General features: G+C 43.6%; 1 protein-coding gene across 2 annotated transcripts in view; it reads right to left on the reverse strand.

The window, feature by feature from the left end:
• Positions 1–203: 203 nt before the first annotated feature.
• The window catches only part of PRIMA1 (proline rich membrane anchor 1), a 55,064-nt gene continuing 29,007 nt past the window's right edge, over positions 204–26,260 (reverse strand). Inside the window, exons 3-5 of one of the 2 annotated variants that reach the window (XM_049828816.1) lie at positions 24,720–24,849; positions 8,114–8,344; positions 4,580–4,646 (exon numbers count right to left, since the gene is read on the reverse strand). In XM_049828816.1, the coding sequence (XP_049684773.1) occupies positions 8,329–8,344; positions 24,720–24,849 (146 nt within the window). In that variant the 3' untranslated portion in view covers positions 4,580–4,646; positions 8,114–8,328. Of the gene's footprint in view, positions 4,647–8,113; positions 8,345–24,719; positions 24,850–26,260 lie in introns of both variants that reach the window. The other variant, XM_049828815.1, reaches the window with a different exon arrangement.

Consider the following 26,260-nt stretch of genomic DNA (forward strand, 5'->3'; position numbering starts at 1 on the left):
GGCATGAGCAGCAGCCACGGGTTTCTCCAAAACCAGAACAGAAAGTGTTCACACAAAGCAAGGTTAATTTGAGCAGTAAGAAATGTCCCTGAAGAGGCACTGCAGCCATTCCTCCCTTCAGCCTTTCTCGTCAATGTGTAAGACTCTGTTCTCAGCTACATAACTGACAGGACACAGGAAACTTTTTACAAGTACATTTTTATTTAAAATAAAAATTAATTATGGTGCCTTTTTAAAATAGGGTACTGCACAATCTGTATATGCAACACAGTTTTTGGTACGGAACATACTTATTGAGCAATATCCTTAAATACTAAATATACATTAATGGCTTGTTTGAGAAACATGACAACATTTATTCTGATATTTTTTTTTCTCTTTAGTCATTTAACCACTGATACAGATTTCCTATAAACAATATTTGTTTTCATCTGTACATGTGGTACACAGTCAAGAAGGCAGATCTTAGAATATTTACATTCATGCATTGATTTAAACACACTATTTTGCAGTTTAAAACAATATATTTTTGTCTGTACAGGTGCAGGGAGTATTGTAAATACATATCTACCATAGGCCTGATTCTCCATTGCTTGGCAGCATCTATGGTCATGACCTGGTTGGAGCAGAAGGCCCACACTCGCTTCACATGCTGTGACCATATGGCATGCAAGACTGGACAATTAGGTCTCTGTATAGATATATATAAATATATTTATATCTTATACTTAGTAGAACTTTCCTCTTTCCTTCCATGTCTGTTTCTGCAGCATCTATCCAAGGCAGAGATGCTTTCCTGGGCACACCGCCGTGTCGGGTCTGGGCGAGGAAGGGCAGCAGGGCTGGGGCTTCAGCTCTACCTTCCCGGCGCTGCCGAGGACCGAGGAAACTCACCACTTGGCAGTTCAGGCCCTTAAAGTGCATTCCCTGCTTGCGTCTGCCAGTGGCGATCCTTGAGAAGAAATTTTGAGTTGATGCTCTCCCTCAGACTGAACACCGCAGTTTTCTGAGTCTGTCTGGTGGCGGTCAGAGCAGAGCAGTTTTAACTTCTGCGTAGAAATCGGCCACCTTTGCACCTGCTGGGGATCTGGCTATTTTGTGAACAGAGCTACGCAGGACCTTTCTACGCCTGATATTTTGGTGGCTAAAAACAAACTCAAAATGCTTGTAAAGCTGTATTTTGGACTGCCAGGTGCCCAGATCCAGGGTCACGGCTTAGTGAAGCCCTTATCCATCAAGCCTACTCCTTTCCCTTTGTATCTAAGTATAGTACTATAAGGAAGCACAAAAGCCTCTTTTAGAAAAGCTTTGCAAGTAGTCTGTAGAGTGTTAAATGCAACCTTAAACCACATCAGCAAACTTCGAACACCATTCCTCAGTGACACCACCTTTCTAGCCTCTCTTTTCTGAAGACTTACATCTGCTTCCAGTTTACTTTTCCAAGTGCCTTTCTGAAGATCACCTTAAATTTTGGTGCAATGTAGTCAACTGTACTTAGTCAGGAATCTCAAGGCAAAACTACCCCATACAAGATTTCCCATCGTTCCCTGCCATGCAGCTGTGTAAGTGCTGAGAGCTAGAGAAGCAGAGGAGCAGCTCTCAGCCTGTGTGCTGCTACTCTTCTGTGGCCAACGGATTATAAAAGCACAGTGGGGAATGTTTGTTTAAGAGATGCTATGGCAATGATGTGGCCAAATACATTTATTTAACGTCAGCACGTTGGATGTAATGATAGTGTATATCTGCCTGTACAAATAAGATACATCTATATCTCTCAAAATGCTGTCACAGAGCTGGTAAGTATTTTTATCTCGATTATACAGATGGGTAAACTGAGGCACAGAGAGGCAAAATTACTTGCTAGTAAACAGCAGATCAGTGGCAGAGTTGAAAATAGATCCTAGTCCTCGTGCTGCTTCTTGAAATGCCCTGCCTCCCTGCTCTCCATGAAGTTTTTAATGTTTATGTTCTCCTGAGAAGACCTCAGGGGGCCTGGGGTGGGTTTGCTTGTGGGCTCTGTCACGCACCAGGGTTTTCTCTAGTGAGGACACTTTACCATTGACATCACCGAAAATCAGACAGCATTCAGTGACCATCTCTTTAGACTTTTTCTTGCAAAAACAGACACATTTTTATGGACATAATGAGCTACAAATCCCTTTTATGATTTTGGCCCTACAGAACATGCCTTTAAAGCTGTATTAGGAAATAAATAAAATCAACAACCTTTAGGAGAAAGTGCTAATCCTGAGCCAGTATCATGCTAAACTCATCTGCATTTGTACTGTCTACTCTCAGCTAAACATGCAACCAGTCTCAAACTCTGCCACACTTAGGCAGAAACAACTGGAGTAAAAAAAGAAAGGCAAACATAGGTAACTACACCAAAATAAATGTTATAGCTTAAAAAATAGTCTAGAAATATACTTGCAATATTTTTATTATAGTATTTAGGGGCTAAGTGCTTTAGGCAATCAACATTTGGGATACTAGACTCAAAGTGTAAATTCAGTCATTTTTATCCCACTTTGGATCTAAGAACATATCTCTGTGTCTTGTGCAAGTACACAAAATGAATATGGCAGGGACTGATCGTACTCTTGGGCAAAGGGTTACTTATTCCCTTTCACTTTTGTAATTGCATTCACTTCTCAAGAAAGTCTAGCCTTTAAAAAATAATTTTATGAAGCTAAACTTCTACATAGTGATGACAGGCTGAAAAGCTAAATTAGTAACTCCATAAATTCCTCAACAGCAGTATATAGCAGCATTTCATTTTATCATTGAAAAGATACTTATATTTACATACACCTTATTATTCAATAGGTAATAGAAAACTAGGGATGGGCCTGAGCTGAGACTGCTGATTTGAACATCCCGGAGCTTTTTTGGAGAAGGTCTGCAGAACATTGTCTTCCTCTACCATCAGGCTGAACTCTACATCCTGGCGATAGACCAACCGCAGACAGGAATGCGTTGGAAATCAAGGTCTGATTTCTGCAGTTCAGGCACATCCTTATATAAAACTGAAAGCATCGGTGTGTAGCAGTACCGAGGGACGCAGCAGCCGGGGCACAGCCATTATCCTGGAGCGAGACTGGGTCGGTGCCTGGGAGCTGCTCACAGACACGGAGACCAAGTGATATCGAAGCTTGATGTCCAGACAAGAAGCCAGCGTGGAAATTTGTCTTTCACTGCATCGCTACTTTCAGCACAGAGGTAATGGAGACATACATGTGGCGGTGTGACACGAAGGAAAGTTTTCAGGAGGTGGGGAAAGACCAGTTTCTCAGCTAGTCTCATCGCCTTTATCCTAAGGGTTACTTACCAAGTCTAACCTGAGATCCTACGTGAAATGAATTTGGGTGGATTCAGCTTTGCTTTAGGCAGTATGCAATCCACATCATGGAAAGTACACCACTAAGCTATTACTCTGAATTTGGCACAATCGGCAATCTCTGCCCAGGAGGGGAAGAGACTGAGTTAACGTGGGCACAACCAGCTTACCAGACCCCCAAAAGGGGTCCTCCAAGCCATACCTACAACGTCCTCCATGGGTCAGTTCAGGAGACTCGACACTTTCAGGAAACAACACTAATCAGTGAATGAGGAGGACTTCAAAGGGCTGCTAGTCCTTTCAACAGAATCCTGCCCAAATACTCACACCAAGATGTAAGCAACATCTTTTCTGTGGGGTCTTGCCTGGGGATTCAGCGTGATGCAAACACAGAGAAACGTGCAGAATTTCACAAAGGAAGAACTTTTTTAAAGACAAAAAATAAAGTGTGATGCAAAAAAGGAGGCTGATTAGGAAGTAATAACGTACAAAGCACCTCAATAATATCTCCCTTTCAATAGCAATGCTAATTGCTAAAATCTTACATTTTGATTTCTTTTGCCTGAAAAGTCTTCAGCCATGGAAATTGCATAGTCACCAGACCACAGATGATTTTCCTGGGATAAGTCACAAGTTCATGCAATTTTGGGTTGCCTGATGGCTTAACAGAAACCTTTGTTCCCTTTTTAATAATGAAATAGTAAGAATGGTAAGAATGAAGTAGAAGCGTATAAAACTGCACAGGCTGGAGAAGCACGTAGGTGACACCTCCGACCCTTGACCCTCAGACCCATTTATAATAAGCTGCTCCCACTCTGGCAGATCACCTTCTCCTCAAAAGATCCTACTACTTCAGCAGCTTTTTGTGGACACTCAATTCAAACTGGAAAGTGCGGGGGGAGGGGGGGAGAGGAAGAAGTGGGAGGCATCGCGACATTGCTTTCACGAGATGCAGCATGCAATGCTTATGCCTTTGTGAGGCCTTTTCTCTGGGCAGCCCGGTTGGGTGAGTTTATCCTCCCTTGGAGAAGCAGCAAGCCTGAAGAGCAGCCTGCTTTTCTCTTCTGAATCACTGATGCACGTGCTATTTCTGAAATGAAGTCCTTGGCCACAGAGCTCCTTTCGTTGCCTTATTTCACCCACCTTGCATACTCCGTGTGTGTGCTTTGAAAGTTTACCACCTCCTGCGCCTCGGCGGGGTTTCGGGGATTATACGACTGCATTGTTATCAACTGTTTTGCTGTTTTGGGAGGAGGTCATTGCATATTCAGCTCGACTGGTTCCGTTCTCTTCTTTTCTCATTGGTTTCCTTGGGTGATCCCAGGTTCAGTGATGTATAGGCAAAGTGGAGGAGAAGAAAGGACAGAGATAAATATCTTCTTTGTCAATACAGATTGAAAGCAAGGACATGTAACGTGCATCATAATACTGAACTTTTCCTGCCTCTTTTTCCCTTTCTGAACACAGGCCAAACCAGCAGTTCATTTTGTCCAGCCTCATGATCCACCTGGAAGGTGAGAGGTCTGCTCCTAAGGCCTCATGATAGGCTGTTGGTCTCCCCATGCTAGCCTGTATATAGATACAGGCACGCATGTTGCATGAGACGAGGGCTGCTGGAAGGAGAGCCCTCCATCCCCACCTTCATCCCTGGAACGGAGTCTGGGGTGCTGGGTCAGGCTCTGCCTTGGGGCAGTCCTGGACCTTTCTCCTCAAGGTGGTACATCACTCAAACTGGGATGACGACCCGTCGTGTCCAGTAAGGATCCAACTCACGCATCAGTCATCATAAAACCACCGTGCTTGGTCACTAGGAGAGGACTCAGCTGACCAGCGTAGGTATGTACATCTGTGGTGACCGCCCCAGACTACCTTCACAGTCAATGGAAAGAAACAGGAACTCTTAAAACACAGTTCAGAACAGCTTAAAGTGGATACCCAAAATAAGACAGATGCTTTGTGCCCAAGGCATTCATGTTTCTCTGCATCGTCTGTGAAGGAAGGCTAGTTTGCTAGCCCAGACACAGATGTCCGTGTTCTAGGTGTCTGAGTTAGTGACTGAAACATGGTGCCCTGCTGTGATCTACCAGCCCCCCAACACCAACCACTCTTTTTATTTGGTTTGGTGGCCACTGGTACCATTTGGTAACACAGTCCAGGACCACCAATGTGAGACAATTCAGGAAATGCCCAGCAAGTGCGGAAAACTAACAAGCATCTGCCCATCACAGAGCAAAATCATCTTACTTGGGATTTTAAAGTGACTCTGGAAAGGGAGACCTAAGCATAAGTCCTGTAACAGACGATGTTACATCATGTAAGTGTTTCCCCTACAACTTCTCTTCTCAAAAGTGGCGTGACCTTTATTTAAAGCTGAAGCTTTAAACATAGTAGGAGGAGAAAACTTTGTGTTTTCCACCCAGATATTTCAGACACTAGTGCCTTGAGTTTAATGTGCTTCTGAGGGCAAAAAGAGGACCAGATAAATGTAATACAACAGTCAGTCTGTGCTATTGTTCTTGACATTGTTTAACAAAACAAACAACAATTAATAAAAAATGGTTAATGGCATTTAATTTCAGCAAAGTATTAATGAAAGATTTATGGACAATGATTACAGGAAGATAAATTTGTTTTGCTTGTCATCTCAAAGAAAATACTTCTGGTTGTGATACCTTATGCCTCTTTTTAGCCGGTAAGAGTTAAGGCTTGTTAGTATCAGCCACGATTCCAGCAGTTAGAGAATGGAAATGGAAAGGAAATGGAGACTAAGAGTGGTTGAGACTAAGGGTTCGTTGAACCATTTTTCAGCCATTAACATGCTGTGCCTGTCTGTATCTGACACAAGGTCCTGTGGCTCTGTCTTTCGTGACATTGTAAAGCACCCATCCACCCCGCCACATCCCTGACAAGAGGAATGGAGAACCTGATGGCAATAGTTCTCTTATTTTTTCCTGGGCAGGAAAAATGGTGTGGCTGTCTTTAAATTCCTCTGCTGCTTTCAAAAATTCCATTTTTTTTTCTTTTTCTTTCCCCCCAGTTCCAACCCTGACGATCAGGTCTGTGAATTGTCAAAAAATGAAGACATTTTGGCCACTTCTACTTGCTCTCTGTTTGTCTCCTCTTTACCCCTTCTTTATTTTGGTCTCCTATGTGTTTCTGCACATCTCTAGTTCCATTTTCTTTCCCTGTCTAGCCTTCTTCTTTCTTCTTCATGTTAAAAAATGTCTTCATTTTTATCTACATTTTTATTTTTTCTAGAAGTGATTTCAAGACTGACTTCTTCAGTCCTCCTCAAAGTCTTTTTCCTTTCCTCCCTCTTTTTTTTGCTTCAGTTTCTCTTCCCTGAGAGCTGTCATTTGGTCTTTCCCCTCCCCAGGCAGCTCTCCCAGCACAGACCTGGGAGTTTCAGAGACTCTCCTCCGATGGTGAGACCTCTCTGCTGGAGAGGTTCCTGGTAATGTTACACCACTGGCACTAGCATGCATTGGAAATGTATTTTTTCAGAGCCTGCAAATAGTTGAATGGAGATTTTATCAAGGTTCTGCCTTCTGCCTTATCAACTGCTTAGGGCTAGTGCTAGCAAAACAGAGCAACTACTTTCTCGGGTCTCAATGGAATGGCTATTTGAGGCAGTTATTTATTTTTGGCAGACACAAATGTTCAGACTTGGAGACTGCTCTGTGTAACTCCTTCACTCAATTTGTTTCCAAATGCATGTCAGGTATGGCTTTGGGGTCAAACTTGACTCAGTTACACCATTTAAATCACTGGTTTGGCAGACTTGTATGCACTTGTCACAGTGATTAAAATTGACCGATATATTTAGATACACAAAGTCATTTTGGCCTGTTGCGATTTTTCAACTGCAGCTCTTTTTGTGCCACTAGCTCTGTGTGTCACTAGGGTTTTTTTACCTCAAATTTCATTGACTGTTGTCCTGGTTTCGGCTGGGATAGAGTTAATTTTCTTTCTAGTAGCTGGTATAGTGTTATGTTTTGGATTTAGGATGAGAGGAATGTTGATAACACAGTGACGTTTTCAGATGTTGCTAAGTAGTGTTTAGACTAAGTGAAGGATTTTTCAGCTTCTGATGTCCAGCCAGCGAGAAGGCTGGAGGGGCACAAGAAGTTGGGAGGGGACACAGCCAGGGCAGCTGACCCAAACTGGCCAAAGGGGTATTCCATACCATGTGATGTCACAGCTAGTATATAAACTGGGGGGAGTGGGGCTGGGGGAGGATCACTGCTTGGGAATTAACTGGGCATCGGTCAGCAGGTGGTGAGCAATTGCATTGTGCATCACTTGTTTTGTATATTCCAATTCTTTTATTATTATTATCATATTATCATGATTATCATTATTATTTTCTTCCTTTCTGTCCTATTAAACTGTTCTTATCTCAACCCATGAGTTTTACTTTTTTTTTTCCTCTGATTCTCTCCCCCATCCCACTGGGTGGGGTGCAAAATGAGCAAGTGGCTGCATGGTGCTTAGTTGCTGGCTGGGGTTAAACCACGACAACTGCTGAGATCCAAACATGCAAGTTTTCCTCTTACACACCAAGGGGAACCCTTTTATCCTATTTTCTGCCTGATAAACTAGATTATGCATGATCTTCCTATGTGTAATAATCCAAGCCCCCTTTTAGATGAAGCGCTACGGCCATGTATTTATGCATTTCGTTTCCATTCCAGGGTTGCTCTTCATTGGTAAAAGAGTTGTTTCAAATTAGTGAGGGAATGAGTAGGGAACTGTTCACATCTGTGACATACTCACTTGATGGTAGGTGAAACAGACTGTTCGCTAACAAGTGGTTTGCATTGCTTTACAGTATGATTTGCTACACATTGTGCTTTGATGTTTAGCAAACAAATTGGAGCGCTCTTCTTGCCAAACATCTGCGAATGAAAGGGACATGCAACTCTGTACAGCTTAGTACACGCCTGAAATGATGCGTCAGAGTCCATAATGACCTCTCCACCATGCATGCATTAATTTGCATGAGTCCTAAAATCAAGAAAGCATCAAACAGCCATTTAATAGTGTATTACACGTCAAACTTAAATTTCACATGAGGTTCTGATCACATTATAACTTATTTATCAAAGAAATTCATAGTGGCTTGTGATATTGGCTTGTACCAGTTCTCTCCAGAGCCCTGCATAAAGGTCAATGTAATGATGCACATTCAAACGTAATTTGTATGTTAGAAAATTTCCTAGAGGAAACACAGTTTTTGGCCCTTTATCATGTCTAGTCACTAAACTCAGTTGGTATATTTGACAAAACCCTCCCTGCCAGCTTTAGCTACTGGTGTAAGTTTGGCATAGACCTACAGTACGTATGGCAGTTTTGTGGTAGAGTACTGGGGGAGGTTTTCACCTTGTGTCTTACTTGTACACACTTAAGAAAATATCTATATATGGCTTTTCAGACAAAATCAAGCAAAAGCTGAGCAGACTATTCATTTAATCTGGACTTTATTTTGCCTTGTTACTTATAGACTTATTGAAGCTTTGAGGAGAATAAGATCACCAGGAAATGGGAATAGAAGTTTTGTGCAGAAGAGTAAACTGCAACAGAGTTTAAAAGACACAATGCAATCCGCATGCTCATGCTCCTCAGGGTGCTTTGTGCTTGGAAGGGATGAGAGTTTAGAATAAAACCTGATTTTGTAAGACAAGCCTGAGCATTGCAAACCTGTTTCTTACTGCCTACCTCCATAGCAATGTCTTTCTTGAGTGCCAGTGCACCACGGCCAGCATCTAGGAAGGTTGGGCCCCAGAGAAACCCAGCCAAGCTAGGAGGGGGTGACCTTGGGTGGACAGCAGAGAAATGAAGGGATCTTAAATTCACCTCCTTCTGGGGCTCCCATACCTGACTCAGCACTGCCAGGAGATGCCTGCCTCCGCTTAGGATCTGTTGCCCTGGATTATCCTCCAAGGGAAACACCTATCTTGTTTCTTACAAAATGGGAATAGCATCATTCTTCTTTTGAAATGCAGTTAGAGGAGGAAAGGCTGCTTTGACCTCCCTCTGCACGTTGCTAGAGGAGATGCCCAGTGCTCAGAAGACCACGGTGCAACTCCACTCTTTCCTGAGCAGTGGTACAAAACTGTAAATCGTACTTAAAAGGAACCTGTAAAAACATATATTAAAAAAAAGATTGCACTGTATGGGTATCAGTATCAACTGATAGAGATTTTACCAGCAGTGAGATCTGTGAGGCATCTCTGTACTGCCTTTGCACAGCTGTACCTGTGCCAATGTAAAAGGCACCTGTGCCAAAAATCCTTTCGCATTTTCAGTTCCTCTCATGAAGGTGCTTTTAGTAACACGTAAAGAACTCGTCTCTCCTCTCAAAGCAGTTTCACCTCGAGGTGGCTCCTACCATGAGCAAAGCTGCTACCAAGCTATGCGGGCAGCCCCACTTTTGCATGTCACAGCACAGGGCTGTGCTACGCGGAAAGATAAGCAGCCGGAGAGCTGCTGTACCGGTGAGCATCACCGCGGCTCGCATGTCCCTCCTGCGTTGGCGGTGGCATGTGCTGGGTCGCGTCTGCGCCTGCCGATCCCTGGGGCAAAGCGGCAGAAGGGAAGAGGCAAATCAGAGAGCTGAAGATGTATTGCTTATACGTGCAATGACTTCAAAGCTCTTCTCCATACCAATGAATATTTCATTAGCTATCAACACATAAAAATTAATGATTTTCAATAAAATTGGGTCTCATGCGACACACCCATTTGCTTCATAGGATTGGTCTATCCTGATGTGCCCCCAGCACGCAGCAGAAACATCCAAGCTACCTATATACCAGTAGAGATACAACTGCAGCAGCATCTTGCTGGGTTAAAAAAGTCACCCAATTTCGAAACAGGGCAAATATCTGGTAAGTGTATTTTCACTCAGCTCCATCTCCTGGGCTAGGATGCTAGCAGTACCTTTGGCAGCTATGTTTAGAGCTCTTGGCTAGACTTCACTGCTGGAAGCCCAGACAAGATGATGTGTGGGCTACAGTCACACTTCAAAAACATCCTTATTTAGCAGATACAGGATGGGAAGAATAAATTTTGTAATGTTATTCAATTACTAGACCATCTCTCCGAATAACCTGAATGTTTATAAGAACATAAAGAACGTGAATGGAGGTTGTTTACATCTCAGTACTGGGGGCGTTCAGCAAACAGCCACTTGATTCATGCCGGCCATCAGCTATCAGAGGTCAATCAGTTCCCACAATAGCAACTGGTGGGAGAAGCAAACTTGCTTTCTACGACTGGTTTGTGAACAGGACCCCTGCTACAGGGGCTCGGTGCACTGACAACAGTTGCTTTCTGACACACAGCCATTGAATTTATGTGCAGCTGCCCACAGCGAGCCTTGCCTAATGACTCACCTGGGCTGGCTAGCCTGCTGCTATGGCCCAGATATATGGGACTTGTTAAAGAAGGACACTCCTCTGGAAAGAGTCATGGAAAGAAAGTCACATTCTGACTTCTCCCTTTGACTCTCTCAGAGTGACCAGAAAAATTCAGTCTGGATATTCTTTATTTGACAATGTAAAGATAGAAATCAAAGAAGAAACCCTAATGATGAAAATTCCCTGAAATCTTGGTTTTTTTCTATTAAATTAGTTAACAGCCATATGTGGACCATCTATCCGTCCAGAAAACAAGCAGCACACTATTCATTACTCGTAGGAAGAGGTTACTGGCTGAACTACCTCCCACGTACAAAGCAAATGTTTTACAGTTATAAAAAAACCCAGCAGCTCCATCTGGACAACTTTCAGCAACGCACTCACTACTACTCAATGTTTGTCAAGGACCAGTGTTCAATACTCTCAACCTCACAAGGCTTTTACATGTATTCCCTGTATTTGCATCTCCAGTCTGGTAAGCGAGACAGTCCAGCATCTAAAAGACAAACAAACTGTCTTGCCCCAGTGTTTATTACTTATTATCACAGTATGTGATGTTTCTGCCTTACTCTTCCAAACTAGAAAGTTTTATAGGTAAACTGGATGATATTACCTGCACCATTTGGAAGGACTATGTATATTGGGTTATTTTCAGTTGGGACATTTGATGGAAGCCTCCTTCCTCAAGCTGCATTGCCCCTTTGCTCCTTATGAAGAAAAAAGAGGTGTCTTTTGTGAAGCAGACAAGGCCGTTCTTTCCCTAGAGACCTTTGAGTACTTCACTCTTGGCCAAACAAAACTAGTGGTCAGCTGATAAATAAGATTTACAAGAGAAAGTAAGCACACAATTTTTAACATCTTCAGATCTTTTCTGTCTGTCTTTTGTGTGTGGAGAAGGGGAGAAGATCTGTACAAGTGCACAGTGCTAGGACCATTATGCAAAAGGGGAAACTCTCTTCCACAGTACTGCAAGTCATGTTGCTGCAATAGGCTTTGATCTAACCCCAAGATACCATCTCGTAAGGAGGGTTTGTTCTTTTCCGGCTATTCACATGAGCATTTTCAAGCCATTTTTAGCTGACCAGTTTCTGGAGTATATTTAAGCAAGCCCTGCAGGCCTGTGGGTGATTTCTGTTTTGGGATGGTTCCTGCTCCCCTGTGACAGTCAAATCCCCCTTGCTGTGCACGGATTGAAGATCTAGCCTTTGCTGAGTGCTTCTCTCAGGGAAAAAAAAATCCACACGGAGCCACTCTGCAGCCATTCATCAGCACTTAGAAGTTGCCTGAGCTGGTGCGTGCAGGCTGCAAAATGTGGTGGGCAGATCTCTTTCTGCAGAAGTGCGTCTATCCCAGCCTGCTGAAGTCGCTCTGGGTATATCTGAAGGGAGGATTTGGCCTGTTCAGATTGCAAGTAATTGCAGTAGATTGCTGAGCCACACGTGAAATTTAAGAAGTGGAGTTTAGTCTTCATTTATTTTCAGCAGTGCAAAGTCAGAGTAATTCCACAGACTTTGTTGGACTTGAGGAGATTTTGTTCTGATGTTACAGAGGAAGATCTGTCCCTGGGAGACTAAGGTGATGCAATCACATTTCCTACTAGATCTTCAATTAAGCTAACTTCAGAATTATGCTCCTGCACAAAACCAATCTTAAGGAAGAGAAGCACCTTTATTATTAGGATACTGGGCTATTCACTGACATAATTGATAAAAGTACTTTCAGTGACCCCTCACGTTAAAAACCATTCTTTGCATTCCCTATAATGATCCTTAAAAGGTTTTATTGACTGGAAGGATATTACAGCTGATGTTATCCATCGGGTGTTCTCAGTGCGGAATACATCGTCGATATGTTTTGATGATAAAAAAATGAATGGGCCTAATGTAAAAAAGTAAGCTCATGTTGCTAGCCTTCCAGCCTGGCAAAAAGCCACTAGAGGAAAAAAAAAAAAAAAAAAAAAAAAAAAGACATTGAATAGACATTAAATGCACGGAATGAAGGCATGAACAAAGCCAAAACATGTCTGGAGGATGGCCATGGCCATGGCTGGCAGCGTGCTGGGCACTGGCAGTGCCCTTTGGGGATGAGCTGGGCACACTCCTGCACCTCAAAGGCTTTTTCAGCTGCAGAGCAGTGTAGGCAGCTAAGGTACATTAAGGGAGCTCAGTTCATGCACCACGCTCTGCCAAGCAATGCAGAAACAGCCTCGGATTGTCAATATATGTGTAGCACCCAGATAACTGGGATTACATGTAACTTTATTGCATTAGGCACCATCTGCTCTAACAAGTCTATAATTTACAGAGTAGCCAGCTCAAATTTCTGTCCCACTTTCTTATAGAAGAGAATAAACAAGCTTGAACAATCTAGTCTAATGGAAAGAAAGAGGGGATGGAATTGGTCTCAGGGAACACCAGAAAAGAAAAAGGGCATCTGAAAGGAAGAAATGGGAAGAAGCCATAGGTAAATTTAGGCTGGAGATGAAAAAAGGTTCTTTTACTCTCAGAAGAATAACGGTTTGAACTGAGCCTGCTGCAGTAGGGAGCAGGGAGAGAGGGAAAACTACACAGCTTCAAGAAGGAGACTGATACGTTTATGAAAAGATCAAACACCACAGCGCCTGCAGTATCGGGGGCAGGCAGGGTGACCCAAGGGTCTTGTTCCAGTCCCATGTTACTAAGCTGTCTAGGCTGCCACCCTGAAGTATCAAAGAAGGCACACTGACTGCTTCAGGGAGCTGAAACAACCAATGTAACAGGAGAAATAATTTCACTGAACTTCAGATGCAGCCTCAGTTTCCCTGGGGTTGATTCTCAGCAATGAAGGCAATACCTATGGCCAGAGCTGGACACAGGGTGAGTTGCTGTACTATACCCAGGTCTGGGCGATGGCTGGGAGTAAGTAACAGCTAATAATGAAGGCAGTATACTCTCCTACTTTGTTTTTTCCCCATTTCATGCAGATCAGAAGGGGGAAGAGAGTAGCATTTCCCAGAGGCCTCCTCTGAATATCCTCCAGACTAGTGCAGACCAGATGCATTACTGCAGTAGTGGTATTATACTGGTGTCTCACTAAAATCAAAGTCATGGAGCTTGTGTAATGCTGGACAAAAATTTAAGGCTGCTCCCAAACTGGACTGTGCATACTCTGGGCTTTTCTGTCCACAAGGTGAATGCACATGCGGGTTTGATCCTTCATTTCTGCACACATCTGTGAGCTCTCTGTGACCCCCACAAACGGAGATATGCACGTTCTCACAGGTGCTGGCATGAAGGCAACAAACACTCCTCTGCTTATCTGCCACTCAGTAGTATAAAAACACCAGTGGAAGCCCAAACCGAGATCTTTCTTAGTCCTTTAAAATTCTCCAGTCCTTCTAGAACAGATTGAACAACACTAGCACTATTCAATGCTTTCTATCTTCAAAGTGCTTAACAAACATTAATTAGGCAATTTGGAGAAGCATGTTTTTCAAGTGCCCAGCTGTACCAATCCTGATCAATACCTTGTTTTTTTTTTATATAGACAACACATCTAAACATATACATTGAACAAGACATGACAACTACCTAACTGCTTCTGCTCAGCTACAGTGAGGCCAGCAAAGACATTTATAAACTCTTACTTAGCTGGGCTCCCAAATAGAAGTTGTCCTTACAAAAAGGTATCTATATTGGAAGGGAAAGTGCAGGAGGGAAAAGGTGCAGGAATCCCCTACCATGTCTGCAAACTGCCTGGGTGGTGATGCCCCCTGCTCCAGGTCAAGGTGGGCATCGGTACTGGAAAAACAGGGGATTGGAATAACAAGGGGCAGAGAGAGGAGATGAGCAAGGCCTGCTCTTCACTGCTCTTTCACTGTCTCTGAAGGACAGTATGACTCGTACCAGCCAAGTGACTGTAAATACTGCCATTTTAGGCAATGAACATTTTCATTCCCAAAACAAAGTTGATCTTCTGTGCTACTTTGTGCTTAGATTTTTTGCTGAATGTAAATAACTACCTTGCTATTTGGTCCCTTGCAAACATAGGCAACAATTTGAATGATGGACTTGATCCATACAGAAGAACAAGGCTACTGCTATTTCACAGAATCATTTAAATAGAATTTTGCAAAATTATTTAAATAGTAATGATCAATTTCTGTGCAGATGAACCAAAACTCTCTGCAGCTTTTCTGTTACAGAAATGTTTTTAATAGAAAAGTGTCTGCAACACAAATAAAGGCAAGGAGCTGAGAAGAAAATTAAAACTTGTAAAATGAACTGACCTTTGCAACTATCTAGATCACTTTGCATTTGAGGCAATCTGTCTCTGCCACCAACTAGAGTAAGACCACTGATTTCCAAGCAGCTGCTTCTGACTTTCTCCACCCACAAAGAAGAGACTGCAGAGCCAGACCCTGCTCTTTACAGGATAAATGCAACCCACTGGAAGTGGACTGCACAGGGCGGTCCCAGACTTCCCGTGCTCTAGGTGTGCAACGGGGCAAATCCATACGGAGGCAGAGCAACCAGCAAGTCGTGCACACCTTGATGTCTATGCAATGATGTGATTTTGTGCAGTTTGGGAGCCAAGTGGCTTTAGACAATTGTAACAGGACAATTTCTGAGGAAGGGTTTGAGTTCAGCCAGTCTCCACACTAGCTTCCCAGGGCTCAGAGCAACTGAAGGGAAGAACCAGGTTAGCCTGCACGTCCTGCTTCTTGGGAGCATTAGCATCTTTCATGAGGTTTCATGCTACTGCCTCAAAAAGCAAGCACCAAAGGCGGCACCATTTCTCCACCTGGGACCTCTTTGCATGGCCTCTTTTCAAAGGCCACAATGAGGAATGTCCCTATTTCCCCACTCTTGCCTTGCACACAGCTGGGATCAGACCCTTTACATCAGACCCCCTGTTAATGTTTCACTCCATCGCCTGGCCTTAGCTTGGGGAACGGATGCTGTGATGCTCATCTCCACAAATGCTCTCTGACATGGCTATTTAGCCAACAACTCTCCAAGACGGACAAACCAGGAGCATCATTCTCCAGCCCAGCCATACCAGGGGTGGTGGGTGGCCACATGCCTGCTGACAGAGGGGACACTGGAGTCAGAGTGAGGTGAGCATGTGGCAGGACCACCCCAGCAGATGCCATCTTCTCCCACCCCCAGTTCTGCCCACGCTGACCTACTGCGTGTCTCGCCTTCACGGCACCGCTCTCCCGAGCAGGGAGCTGTGTGCTGCTTAGCAACCCCAGAGCATGATAAATATTTAGCAGTAAGTATGGGGGGTGCAGAGAAGGAAGGACGGAGGTAGCAGAAATCAGACGGTGCAGCCACAGGAGCGGTGGCAGCACAGCCGCGAGGGGCTCGAGGGCGGCTGCCGGCGATCAATGTCCGCCCGAGGAGCGTTGCAGCTCTGCAAAGAGGGACCCTGCCTGCACCCTTTCCCCTCCCAGCAGTGTGGCTGCACGGCAGCAAACACACAAGGTGGGGGTGTGTGTGATGTGACCTCCCTTCAGAGCAGTGGGGACCCCCGAAACCAGCTGGTGTGGACAAGCACTCCTGAGCCTTCCTTTAGCGACACCTGCTCTCAGGTAAGATCAGGAAAAGCTGAGATCTTGTTTGCACACCAAGTTGTGACTAGTTAGACAAAGGTGTGAAACTAATGCACATAAATTACAGCGGGAAGTAACACTGCCGCCGTCAGATGCCTCCTTACCTCTGGCTGAGAGTCCCTACACAGGAGGAAGCGCGTCCGAGCGCAGCTCCTGCCATTCCCTGAGCTCTACCTTTCCCCGGCGTCTCTGCACACACAAGTCCCAGTTAGAGCAAGGCATCAAAATCAAAGTCAGCAGAAGCCACGAATTAGAGGAGCCAAGGGTGACACCAAGCCAAGGCTGCTGGCCAGAAGAGTGCCGAAAGGTCAGGCAGGAAGGGGGCATCTTCTGCGTGGTCATATCTGGGGCAATGTGGGGGTGATGCAGGAAATAAAGTTCCACAGGAACCAAGAAAGGGCAGAGACTGGGGGGGAATGGGGCATGCACATGGGGCTGAGAGGTGTGCTGAACCGTCCTGATCATCCCAGAAGGTGGCTGGATGCATGTGGTGGGCAGGGCTCAGACTGGTGCTTAGCTGCTCCACGGTGAGGTCTGGCTTCTTGTCACCCCGAGGCGGAGCAGAATGAGTCTGGGAAGAGCCTGCCTGGGCATGTATGGGAGCTGCTAGGGTACTCCCATACTTTTCTGGGTTTCTCCTTCTAACTTTTAGGGTTTTAGAGCTCCTGCAAAGCCAACGTGTCCATTGAACCCACTGGGAGCTGCAGCTGTTCGGCCTCTGGAGACAGGCTTTACTGCTTTTACTACAGATGCACTGCAAATCCTTTGTGGAAAGCGAAAGGGGGCAATAAAGGCACCCAGCAGGTTTCTATGGGATTCTTGTTGTGTAGAGGGAATTGATCTTGTTGGGTGACACAGAGCTAGAGTAACAGATCTACACCCCCCACCCTACTATTGTGGGTGCAGTTTCCTCTGAGGCATAAAAAAAGATTGTCCCAGGCATCCCAGGATGCTTCTGCTGGGTTCTTGCAGGCTGTAACAAACACAGTCCTAAGCTCAGATATCCCAGATAATCAAGCCAAAAACTTTCTTCAAATGTCCCTGCACACTGTGCTGGGTACATCTCAGCCACAGCTGTGGCTTTTTACCAGCAGGGTCAGCCACAAGTGCCCCCGTGTCAGCTTGTAAAAAGTACGATTGGCTTAAAAATTAAATGAATTTCTAAGAAAACTTTATTTCTTTGCCTTGTAGGATTTTGAATGTGTAAGAGTCCTGAGTTTAATGTCACTTTTTAGACTAGTAGGTAAAGACAACCTTGATCTCATACTTATTCAGATTTCTTCAGAAGTTACGGCTTCAGGAAAAAATGTAATAAAAAACTTCATGGTAAACCTGGCAACTCTCCTATATGTCTCAAAGCTCTAGTATCCACTTGTATCTTCTAACTGTGCTGGGGTAAATCAGGAATATTTCAAGCAATACAATCAGACCAGCACGAGCATCACATTCTGGCACGAGCCTGTAAAATCCACCCATGGCTATTACAGAGTTGCACTAAGGCAGTAACTGTACAATACTTAAATCTATCACAAGACTTCGGCCCATTCGACGTGGTACCCTCATCCACAGTAGAAAACAGGAAAATGGCAATTTTGTTTCTGGTAACAGTGAAAAGTTAATTAATCACAGGATAGACCATAATGCTCTACAGACATCACAAATTAGGAGTGATCAGGTGAAAAATGACCCGTAGGAGAGTATTCTGTGAAACATTTGGACCACTCGTTTTATGCTAAGGACTAAGGCCTCCCTAAGGCTTCCAGTGTTCCCAGTTATGAGAAGCAGTGGGGCATTTTACTCATTTATGACAGCAAACTTCCTCCCTAGCAGAATGTGACTTTGGTATACCTTAAAAGAGACAGAGAAATCCTGCCCTGTAATAGTTATGCAAACACGTAGTGCTTATGAAAATCCCAGACTGACAGCACTGAAGAGCAGATCCTCCTGCTTATCTGACCAATGCATACTGCACAGGTAACAGCAAAACAAACTTCCCTGCACAGCACTGCCCATGCGGCTTGGCTCGGCCATCTCTCCGACTGAAAGGGTATTTCATCCACTTCACTCATCAGCCCTTGATCTCTCAAATGAACCTGCTAACAAGTACCAGCAATACTTTTGCTATTCTATTTAAAAAATGAGGCCAACCCTTCCTCATCTTGATGCATCCAAAAAACATAGGGCAGCGCCAACTACTAAGTCCCCCATCCAAAATCTCCAATGATGCCATGGAATCAGCAGAAGAAATACAGCAGAGCTCTGGCATCTCCAGTGGGCTTGGGTCAAGTTGTAATGCTGTTCAACAGCTTGTCTCATATATACTACCCTGGAAACTGTTGCACAACCAACACCCAGGGTTCGATACTGTTTGGAAGAACAACTGATTTTCCTTGTACTAGCACTCCGTTTTCATCAAGCAGGGCTACATTTAGTTTAACAAGTAGTGATAGCTTTGAAAGAACAGCTCTAGGTGACTCTGTTAGAGCAGAAGTTTGGACTAGATGATCTCAAGCTGTCCCTTCCAACTTCAGCCATTCTGTGATTCTATGAACTCATTTCTTGATGGTTAAAAAATGGGATCTCCTGCAGAAAGATTGGTTGCTGGTTGCTCAGGGTATTTAAATTGTCATAAGTAGATCATCTGCAACATCATTCCAAGGATGGGAGTAAATTCACCACTGGGACATGATTAGGCATAGACGCTAAGCAACACATGGGGACATTGGGTTTTGGTTAGAGGTGACGGAAGACCTGGACAGTGGTGCTCAGCAGTAGATGCTGAACCTGTTGTTGATAAGCATCAACATTCAGCCAGTGGAAAAGATAATCAGTCTACAGTGTGACTGTCTTTTCCTTGCTTTTCCAAAATTTTGAAGTTTGTCTTTCTTTCAACTGCCCTCAGTGATGCTCCCAGGTCTTTCCAATGAAGACCATCTTCCCTTTTGAATGGCACTTCTTTGGGCTTGACCCCTTTTGCAGAGCTGAACTGGTTTGATGTCAATGAATTGCATCAAAGACACACAGATCTGCCCCCACAGACTTTCTTCTTCTTCTTCTTCCCTTTGAGTGTCCCCCACTCAAACAGTACTTTTTAACTCGGCTTTTCCACGAACTCTCTCACTTTACCTTCTGAGTAATTACTGTCTTTCCAGGCACCTGCTGAGAATTAAGGCATCATTTCAGTACGAACCCTTCTAATGTGTCAGGGAGAATAGAAGAGATTAACAATCTCAATTCACCTTGACCTGTCTGTCTTCAATCATGACGTGAATATCCACTTCAAAGCAATTAAGTAAGTTTAGGACACTGTTCCATCTTCTCTCCCCGCACTGAGAAGCATTGTTTTCTTGCAGTTAATAATGATTTTGGACTAGATTGTGGTTGGTCTCAGTGGCTCATAGGAGATGGCCATGTGAAGGACTACACAGTCCTTGCTCTTTGGGGAGTAAGTGGTACAAAATGGGCTGGGGAAGAGGTGCAGGGCCATGGCCTGCTTAGTGGGACATACACCCCTGCACCAAGGGACACGCTTACTGCAGCCCCAACTCCCACTTTTTGCCCTCCTTAGGAAAGCCTCAGTGTTTTCCCCTCGCAAGCACCTGCGGCATTTTGTATAAACAAAACCAACTTTCAGAACCTTGCTCCCACTACAGAAACTAGACCTTGCAGTATACAGGGTCCATAAATCATACACTAATGCCAAGTACCCTAGAAAATACCTGAGCAATGAATTTTAAGACAGTTTAAATGCGACCTGTCATTTTATTTCAGTACAATGTTTTCTTCCATTTAATTATTATTGAAGGTGACCTCAGCGCCTATTTAAGGAAATGCATATGTAGGCATTTATGGTACCTTTCTTTCAGGCTATGGGACACATACAAAACAGTGGCTTGACAAAGTTAGAATAGTGAGTAAAAGGTATATCATGTAAAACTTTGCTATCATCAGCCTGCTTTCTTGGCTGACTTAGCAAGAGGGCTCTTTGGTAGCAAACCCTGCGGCACATCTGAGAGCAGAGGTATCCATCCTACCTAAAATCCAGCAGAGCTGAGAAGTCACATCCCTAGGCATAAGGGGCTGCTCGTGGGTCATCTCAGACCACATGGATGTTCTGGAGATACTAAGTACAGGTTTTTCATGTGTTGGAAAACCATCTGAAACACCTCCTGCCAGGTTGCATAGCTGGTGCATCAGCTGGCATGGAGACCAGGATGCTCAGCTTTGCTTTCCCCTTTGAGGTTTGAAAGATGGCTCCAGTACCTTAGTTTTATACAGGGAGCCAGGGATTTATTCTTCCTGCTTATGCAAATATCTTACTCCCCTCACAGACACTGACACACCAGTGAGCTGCAGAAATAGGAGTACGTACTGTAGGTCCCTCTCTCCCCCATCTCAGTTGCTTATTTACCAAACAACCCTTGTTAATCCTCTTTACTGTGTTTGCTTCCCAATTCCCTCCCGTCTTACTGTCTAACTATTATTCAGGTGCTTGAAGATGTTTAAAAAAAGCTTAAGACACAGTCACCTCCAGGGCTGACTAAAATCAATTGAACTCCACTGATTGTTTTTTGAATCCACACTGATTTACACCAGATGAAGGTTTTTTAGAGCTGCTGGCACTCATGGTGCACTTGACCAAGTCCACAAACCATGTAATAGTGAAATGATCCAGCCTCCTCTAGCCTGTGCTAGTTTATGAATTGTCCTTGGACCTGCTGCTTCTGCTTCTTGGTGACAGTCTTCCAGGGAAAGAGAAAGAACGGCAGGCTTTTACAGACAGACACATGGTAAAGAAATACCTGCAGGTATTCCAGATTTTGAACCAGTTATTTGTGTGCTCTTGCTGTGTGTTATAGAAATCGCTAGTTGTGAGATCACTTTCCTTATCCATGAAATGAGCAGAAAAGTCCCACTGTTTACAGTGGGTCTGAGCCCTAGCCAGTGATTAAGCTTGTCCTAGAAATCTACAGATGTCACAGGCTGTGATTGCTGTCGGTGCTAAGTGCCAATCCTTAAATTTTTTTTAAAGTGCCATGGAAAAGTTTCTTAAGAGAAAATTTACATTTTGTAAGAAGAGGAAATACCCCTCTGTCACCAAGACCAGAGAAAATAGCTGTTCCTCCACTGCCAAACTGAGGGTGCTATCACCACATGTGTAACCATGCTGCAGCACAACACAGTATCACCTGCGATCTCCTCTGGTGCTTGATCTGTGCAGCAGCACACATCTGTACCTGGTGTGCCAGTCATGCAGTGTCCAACACTGCAGACACCAGCATCACACATAGGAAATTTAGAGGCTGCTTTAAGAGCCTTCGAAGAATTGCCCCATATGTGTCTTCCCAAGATTTTAACCTGTCTAGCAGTTCTGAGTATTAAAGCTGATCGACAGGTTTTGGTATTAGTTCCCTCATGGACCAGAGAGGTCAAATCCATCCACCGGAATGGACTTCAGCATTTCTTATGACCATTTCATATTGGGAGAACCTGAGTATTTCCAGGGGAGATGCAGGGATGGAGGTAGCAGCATGCTTGCTTGGTTCTGGTAGTTATTTTATATGCAGAAACACCAACCCACTAGGTTGTACTTTATCACAAAAAGCCTTAGTGCCTAAAATTGGTCATATGGTGAAGTTTTAGCTTTTACGAGGGAAAACAAACCAACCCAGGAGAAACAGGTTTTATATAGATTGAATAAAAATACAGTTGAGTTATGTTACCTAGAGGACAGTCACTCCCTCTCCTCCTGCTACAGAAAAGCAGAGAGTTTGATTGGGTCTGGGCCTTTGAAACCAGTAAATGAGATTTTAACGCAATAGGATTTTTCTTTTTCTTTCTACTTCAAGTTCGATTCTTATGAAAGTGAGGGATTAATACAACAGATCCAACCTTTATGCAAAGAAATCCCCGCTTGCACTTTCCTGCTAAAGTATTTAATTCTTGCTACACCCTACAACCAGATGACTGCTGTTATTTCACTCTTCAGTATCTCTTCAGTGGAAGTGGGAGACAGATTTTTCAGAGATGCTGCAGTGACAGAGGTCCCAATTCCTGGACAAGGGCCCAGGAGGAGGACTGCAGAGGAGAACTGGTGGGATGGGGGTGTGAGAAAGAATGGGGCAGAGCACGGTTGTGGAGCTGGAGGCTTGGAACACACTGGAGGGACTCCTGGCTTCAGCATCACCCAGATTAATCCCCTTACTCTCTCTCTAGCCACCTCTACCTCCCAGCAAAAACTAGAGTGAAGGATTTCTCACACTAGCTAAAGCCAATTCAGCTCAACAATACGTGATAATACCCTGTGTCAAAGGCAGAGATGCTTCTCTTGTGAAAAGCCTTATCTTATTTCCAAGCGTTTATCAATAGATATCTTTTACAGTGGATTAAGGAACCTGAACTACTAGGGAATGCTGCCAGGCACTTTAGGGCACCCTTTTAGCAGAGCTGTTTTAGGAAGGACTCATTGATGAAAAGAAATGCTCTAGTTTTCTGTAAAAATATAATTAATAAGATCTTATTTTATAGCTGTCCAGCCCACATCTGAGCAGTTTTCAGCTTAGCGTTTCTCAGCAGTATGAATGTCAACAATAAGAAGATCTAAGAGGAATTTTCGCTTCTCCCTGAGCCTAATGCCTATTCAAGTGGCTGACTTGTACGTTGATATTCACACTGTTGACAAATAATGGGTGTCTTCATCAAGTATTGGTATTATTCTTCTCCGACATGAAGCATGAGACTGTTATGTGAACTCCCAAAGCCTTTTCAAGGCAGCTCTGAATTTGTATGCTTGAATTTCTTTTCTGTTCCTCCCATCTACCAGCATCACAGCAGATTTGAAGAGCAATTCCTCGCTAGCCACAAGTTGCCCTGGAGAGTTACTGCTCCTGTAGGTGTATTTTGCAGCCTTGGCAGAAATCATTCACAATTTGGCACCAGGCAGACCAATACAATAGCTGTTTTTGAAACTAATACAACTTTCCACATGGAATTGGATCAATCCCCTATGAGCAGCCAATGGTAGATTAGGAACTACAAGTAAGAGATTTTGCACTGTGGTACCAATCCAATTGGACTCCAATCTCAGTCATCCAGAGACGATTTTTTAAAAGTGCAGTTGCTAGAGTGAAAGCTTTCCAACTCCTCAAAACTAATAAGCATTCATTTTAGCTAAACTAGAATAGCAAAGGTACTTATGTAAATTTAATAAGAAATTAAATACAGACTTCTGTCTTCTCGTTTGAATTCTCCCTTTTTGATGCTCTTGGATACACCATCCTTCAAATCCTGCATAAAACTTTCAGACAACCATAAAGCATGTGCAATGCTCCACCATTCCAATATCCCTGATAAAGCTCATAAAAAAAATCTTGCGATCACTTTGCACACAGATAACATTTTTCATGAAAGGTACTTTCATTTCTTTTCCTTTTTTTTTTTTCCCCAAAAATATCACTCAAAAATCACAAAGTTGAGAAAAAACATCATTTAATCCAAGCCACAATTCAGATGTCACTGCAGTATCTCATGAGTTATGGATTGCATATTGTATTCTCTACTGCAGGCTGGGTGTCCCAGCTGTACTACCAGCTCCTGCCCAAGACTCCCATGGTATAAACCAGTGACACCATGAAGCCACGACTGTGGCGTGTTGTCAGAGCTGTACTGAAAACAACAGAGGAGAAAAGAAACTCCATCCATCTGGGCTACAATTCCCACAAGTTACTTTCTTCTCTAAATCAAAACTGTGGACTTGCAGTTGGAGCCTTCATACAGAAATGTTCAAGTTTTGACTTTTTCCACCAGAAATATTAAATATTACTTAGGTGAAGAAATTATTCCCACTCCCATTTTTCTATGTAACTTTCTAACTACTGGAGGCCTATGCAAGCTCATCTATTGCAAAGACAGTGACCTGAAACGGTTACTACACATCCTGTTGTACATAAGCTTCACACAAGCTTTTACATTACAAGAGACAAGCTTTGAATTTGATTCAAATACTACCAGAAGTGGATAGGACAGGGTTTCCTACCTCTACACTTGGCCAAGCCAAAGCTATTGACATTCCCCAGCAACCTGCAGCAATTTGACTTCGGGGAAGTTCTTATTAATCTGAACATTGTGGCTCTGTCCCACTTCTAGTTTTTTGCCTCCTCATGCCTGTGACCGTGCATTGAACCTCACCCTTTACATAGGCAGGATACAGTACATAAAGTGACTTTCCAGTGAAAACACACATTGACTACAGGATGTATTTTGCCTTTAGGATGCCTTTAAACAGAACACGGTGTCAGCCAAGTCTTGGGACAACCTTTGTGGGGCTGCATTGCCCTAAGCATAGCAAAAGCATCTGGAGTCTTACCTTTTTATGGCTTTGTAGCAAATGATGACAACTACGAAGAGGAACACTAGTGTGGCGCAGCATACTGCAATGATAATAACCAGGCCTGGCCACCAGGTCTCTTCAGTGGGACAAAAGGTAGACTTGGGAGCTGTAAAAACAGTGTGGAAAAATACATGAGTTCTCCCAAATGAACAGTGTATAATCAGATACGCTTCAGTCACCCATGCAATAGTACTATGCCAGGGCCATAGATACATGCAAAGAGGTTATTTCACATTTAGGACCCATTTTTTTTCCAAGCAATCAACTTCTCTGTTTGGTACTAGATATTTCTTGACATGGTCCCCAGATGACCAAGCTCTCTGTGTCAGTGTTGTCCACAACTGGTGCTCAGCATGAAACAGAAAGGCTCAGCTCTGCTACCCATGGGAAACCTCTTCTCCCTCTGCATGTACCATCTCCTGCTGCATCAGATTTAGTTTTGGAGAGAGATGTTGGGGCTTTCAAACCCCATTAGGGGAGGTTTATCAGGGAGCTGCAGCAGTGCCTACCAATCAGTATTGCAGCCGCTATCATTTTAACCTTGGAGCAAGGAAGGGGGATTTGTTTTAAAAGAACAGGAATTTTATTACACTTATTAATTGCTTTTAGAGGACTAGAGTTGACAAGCTTCTCTCCTGTTGCATTGTCTTTGAATTGTAAGTCCAATAGTTAAGAAATGTTAACAAGAAGAAACATTAACTCGTGCAAATACAAGCAATTATTATTACATTTTTTCTTACTCGATTTAGGGCTAGACTTGTCTTTGTAAGTACTGCTCAAAACAAGCAGTATTTTGCATCGGAAGGAATACTGGTGGCATTTAGTTAAAATATTTTCCATCAGGGCCATATTCCTTTTCCCATGCTTTGAGGAGACACTTGCTTCCTGAAGGGTGGTGAGCAAGAGACAATGCCATGTGCAGTACCAGTGTATTGCAGGGGGGAAGAGTGCAACACAGTGTGTGTAACCCCATAAACTCCATGAGAAATTGGGTCGCTTTAAATGAAGTTTAATAATGAATCAGTCAACAGGACTATCTAAATCTACATGTTCAGTTAAGTAGGGGAGAGAATTAAATATAGCAAAAGGTGCTTTTTTTTTGTGAGTCTAATTATTTGATCCAATATATCCTGTGTTCTGAACTTCCTGTTATACGCATCACAAATAGCTGCACAAGTTCAAATATGGCATCACACCTGCATCATTTATTGTGATCTGGCATCTCCTGTGCCTCTCGTGTTTGATTAGGAAAAGACATACACATACTCTTTGGTTAATCCTCATTAGGTTAAATCCTGAAGTACACAACTACTGAGAGAAGATTTTTTCCAGTTGCATGATCTATAGAAGAACTAGCCACATTCACTCCGAGAAATCTGCAGGAGCACCTTAGAAAAAGACTAGGTAAAGAACTGTAAGAAGCAATCAAAATAATAAAGCCAACAGCTTGATAATTTATAGGCAGTTCAGCATTTGTTGCCACATAAGAGGTCCTATCTTTCTCACATGCATCAGCC

Source organism: Accipiter gentilis, chromosome 25 (assembly GCF_929443795.1).
Source record: "Accipiter gentilis chromosome 25, bAccGen1.1, whole genome shotgun sequence".
Lineage (NCBI taxonomy): Eukaryota > Metazoa > Chordata > Aves > Accipitriformes > Accipitridae > Astur > Astur gentilis.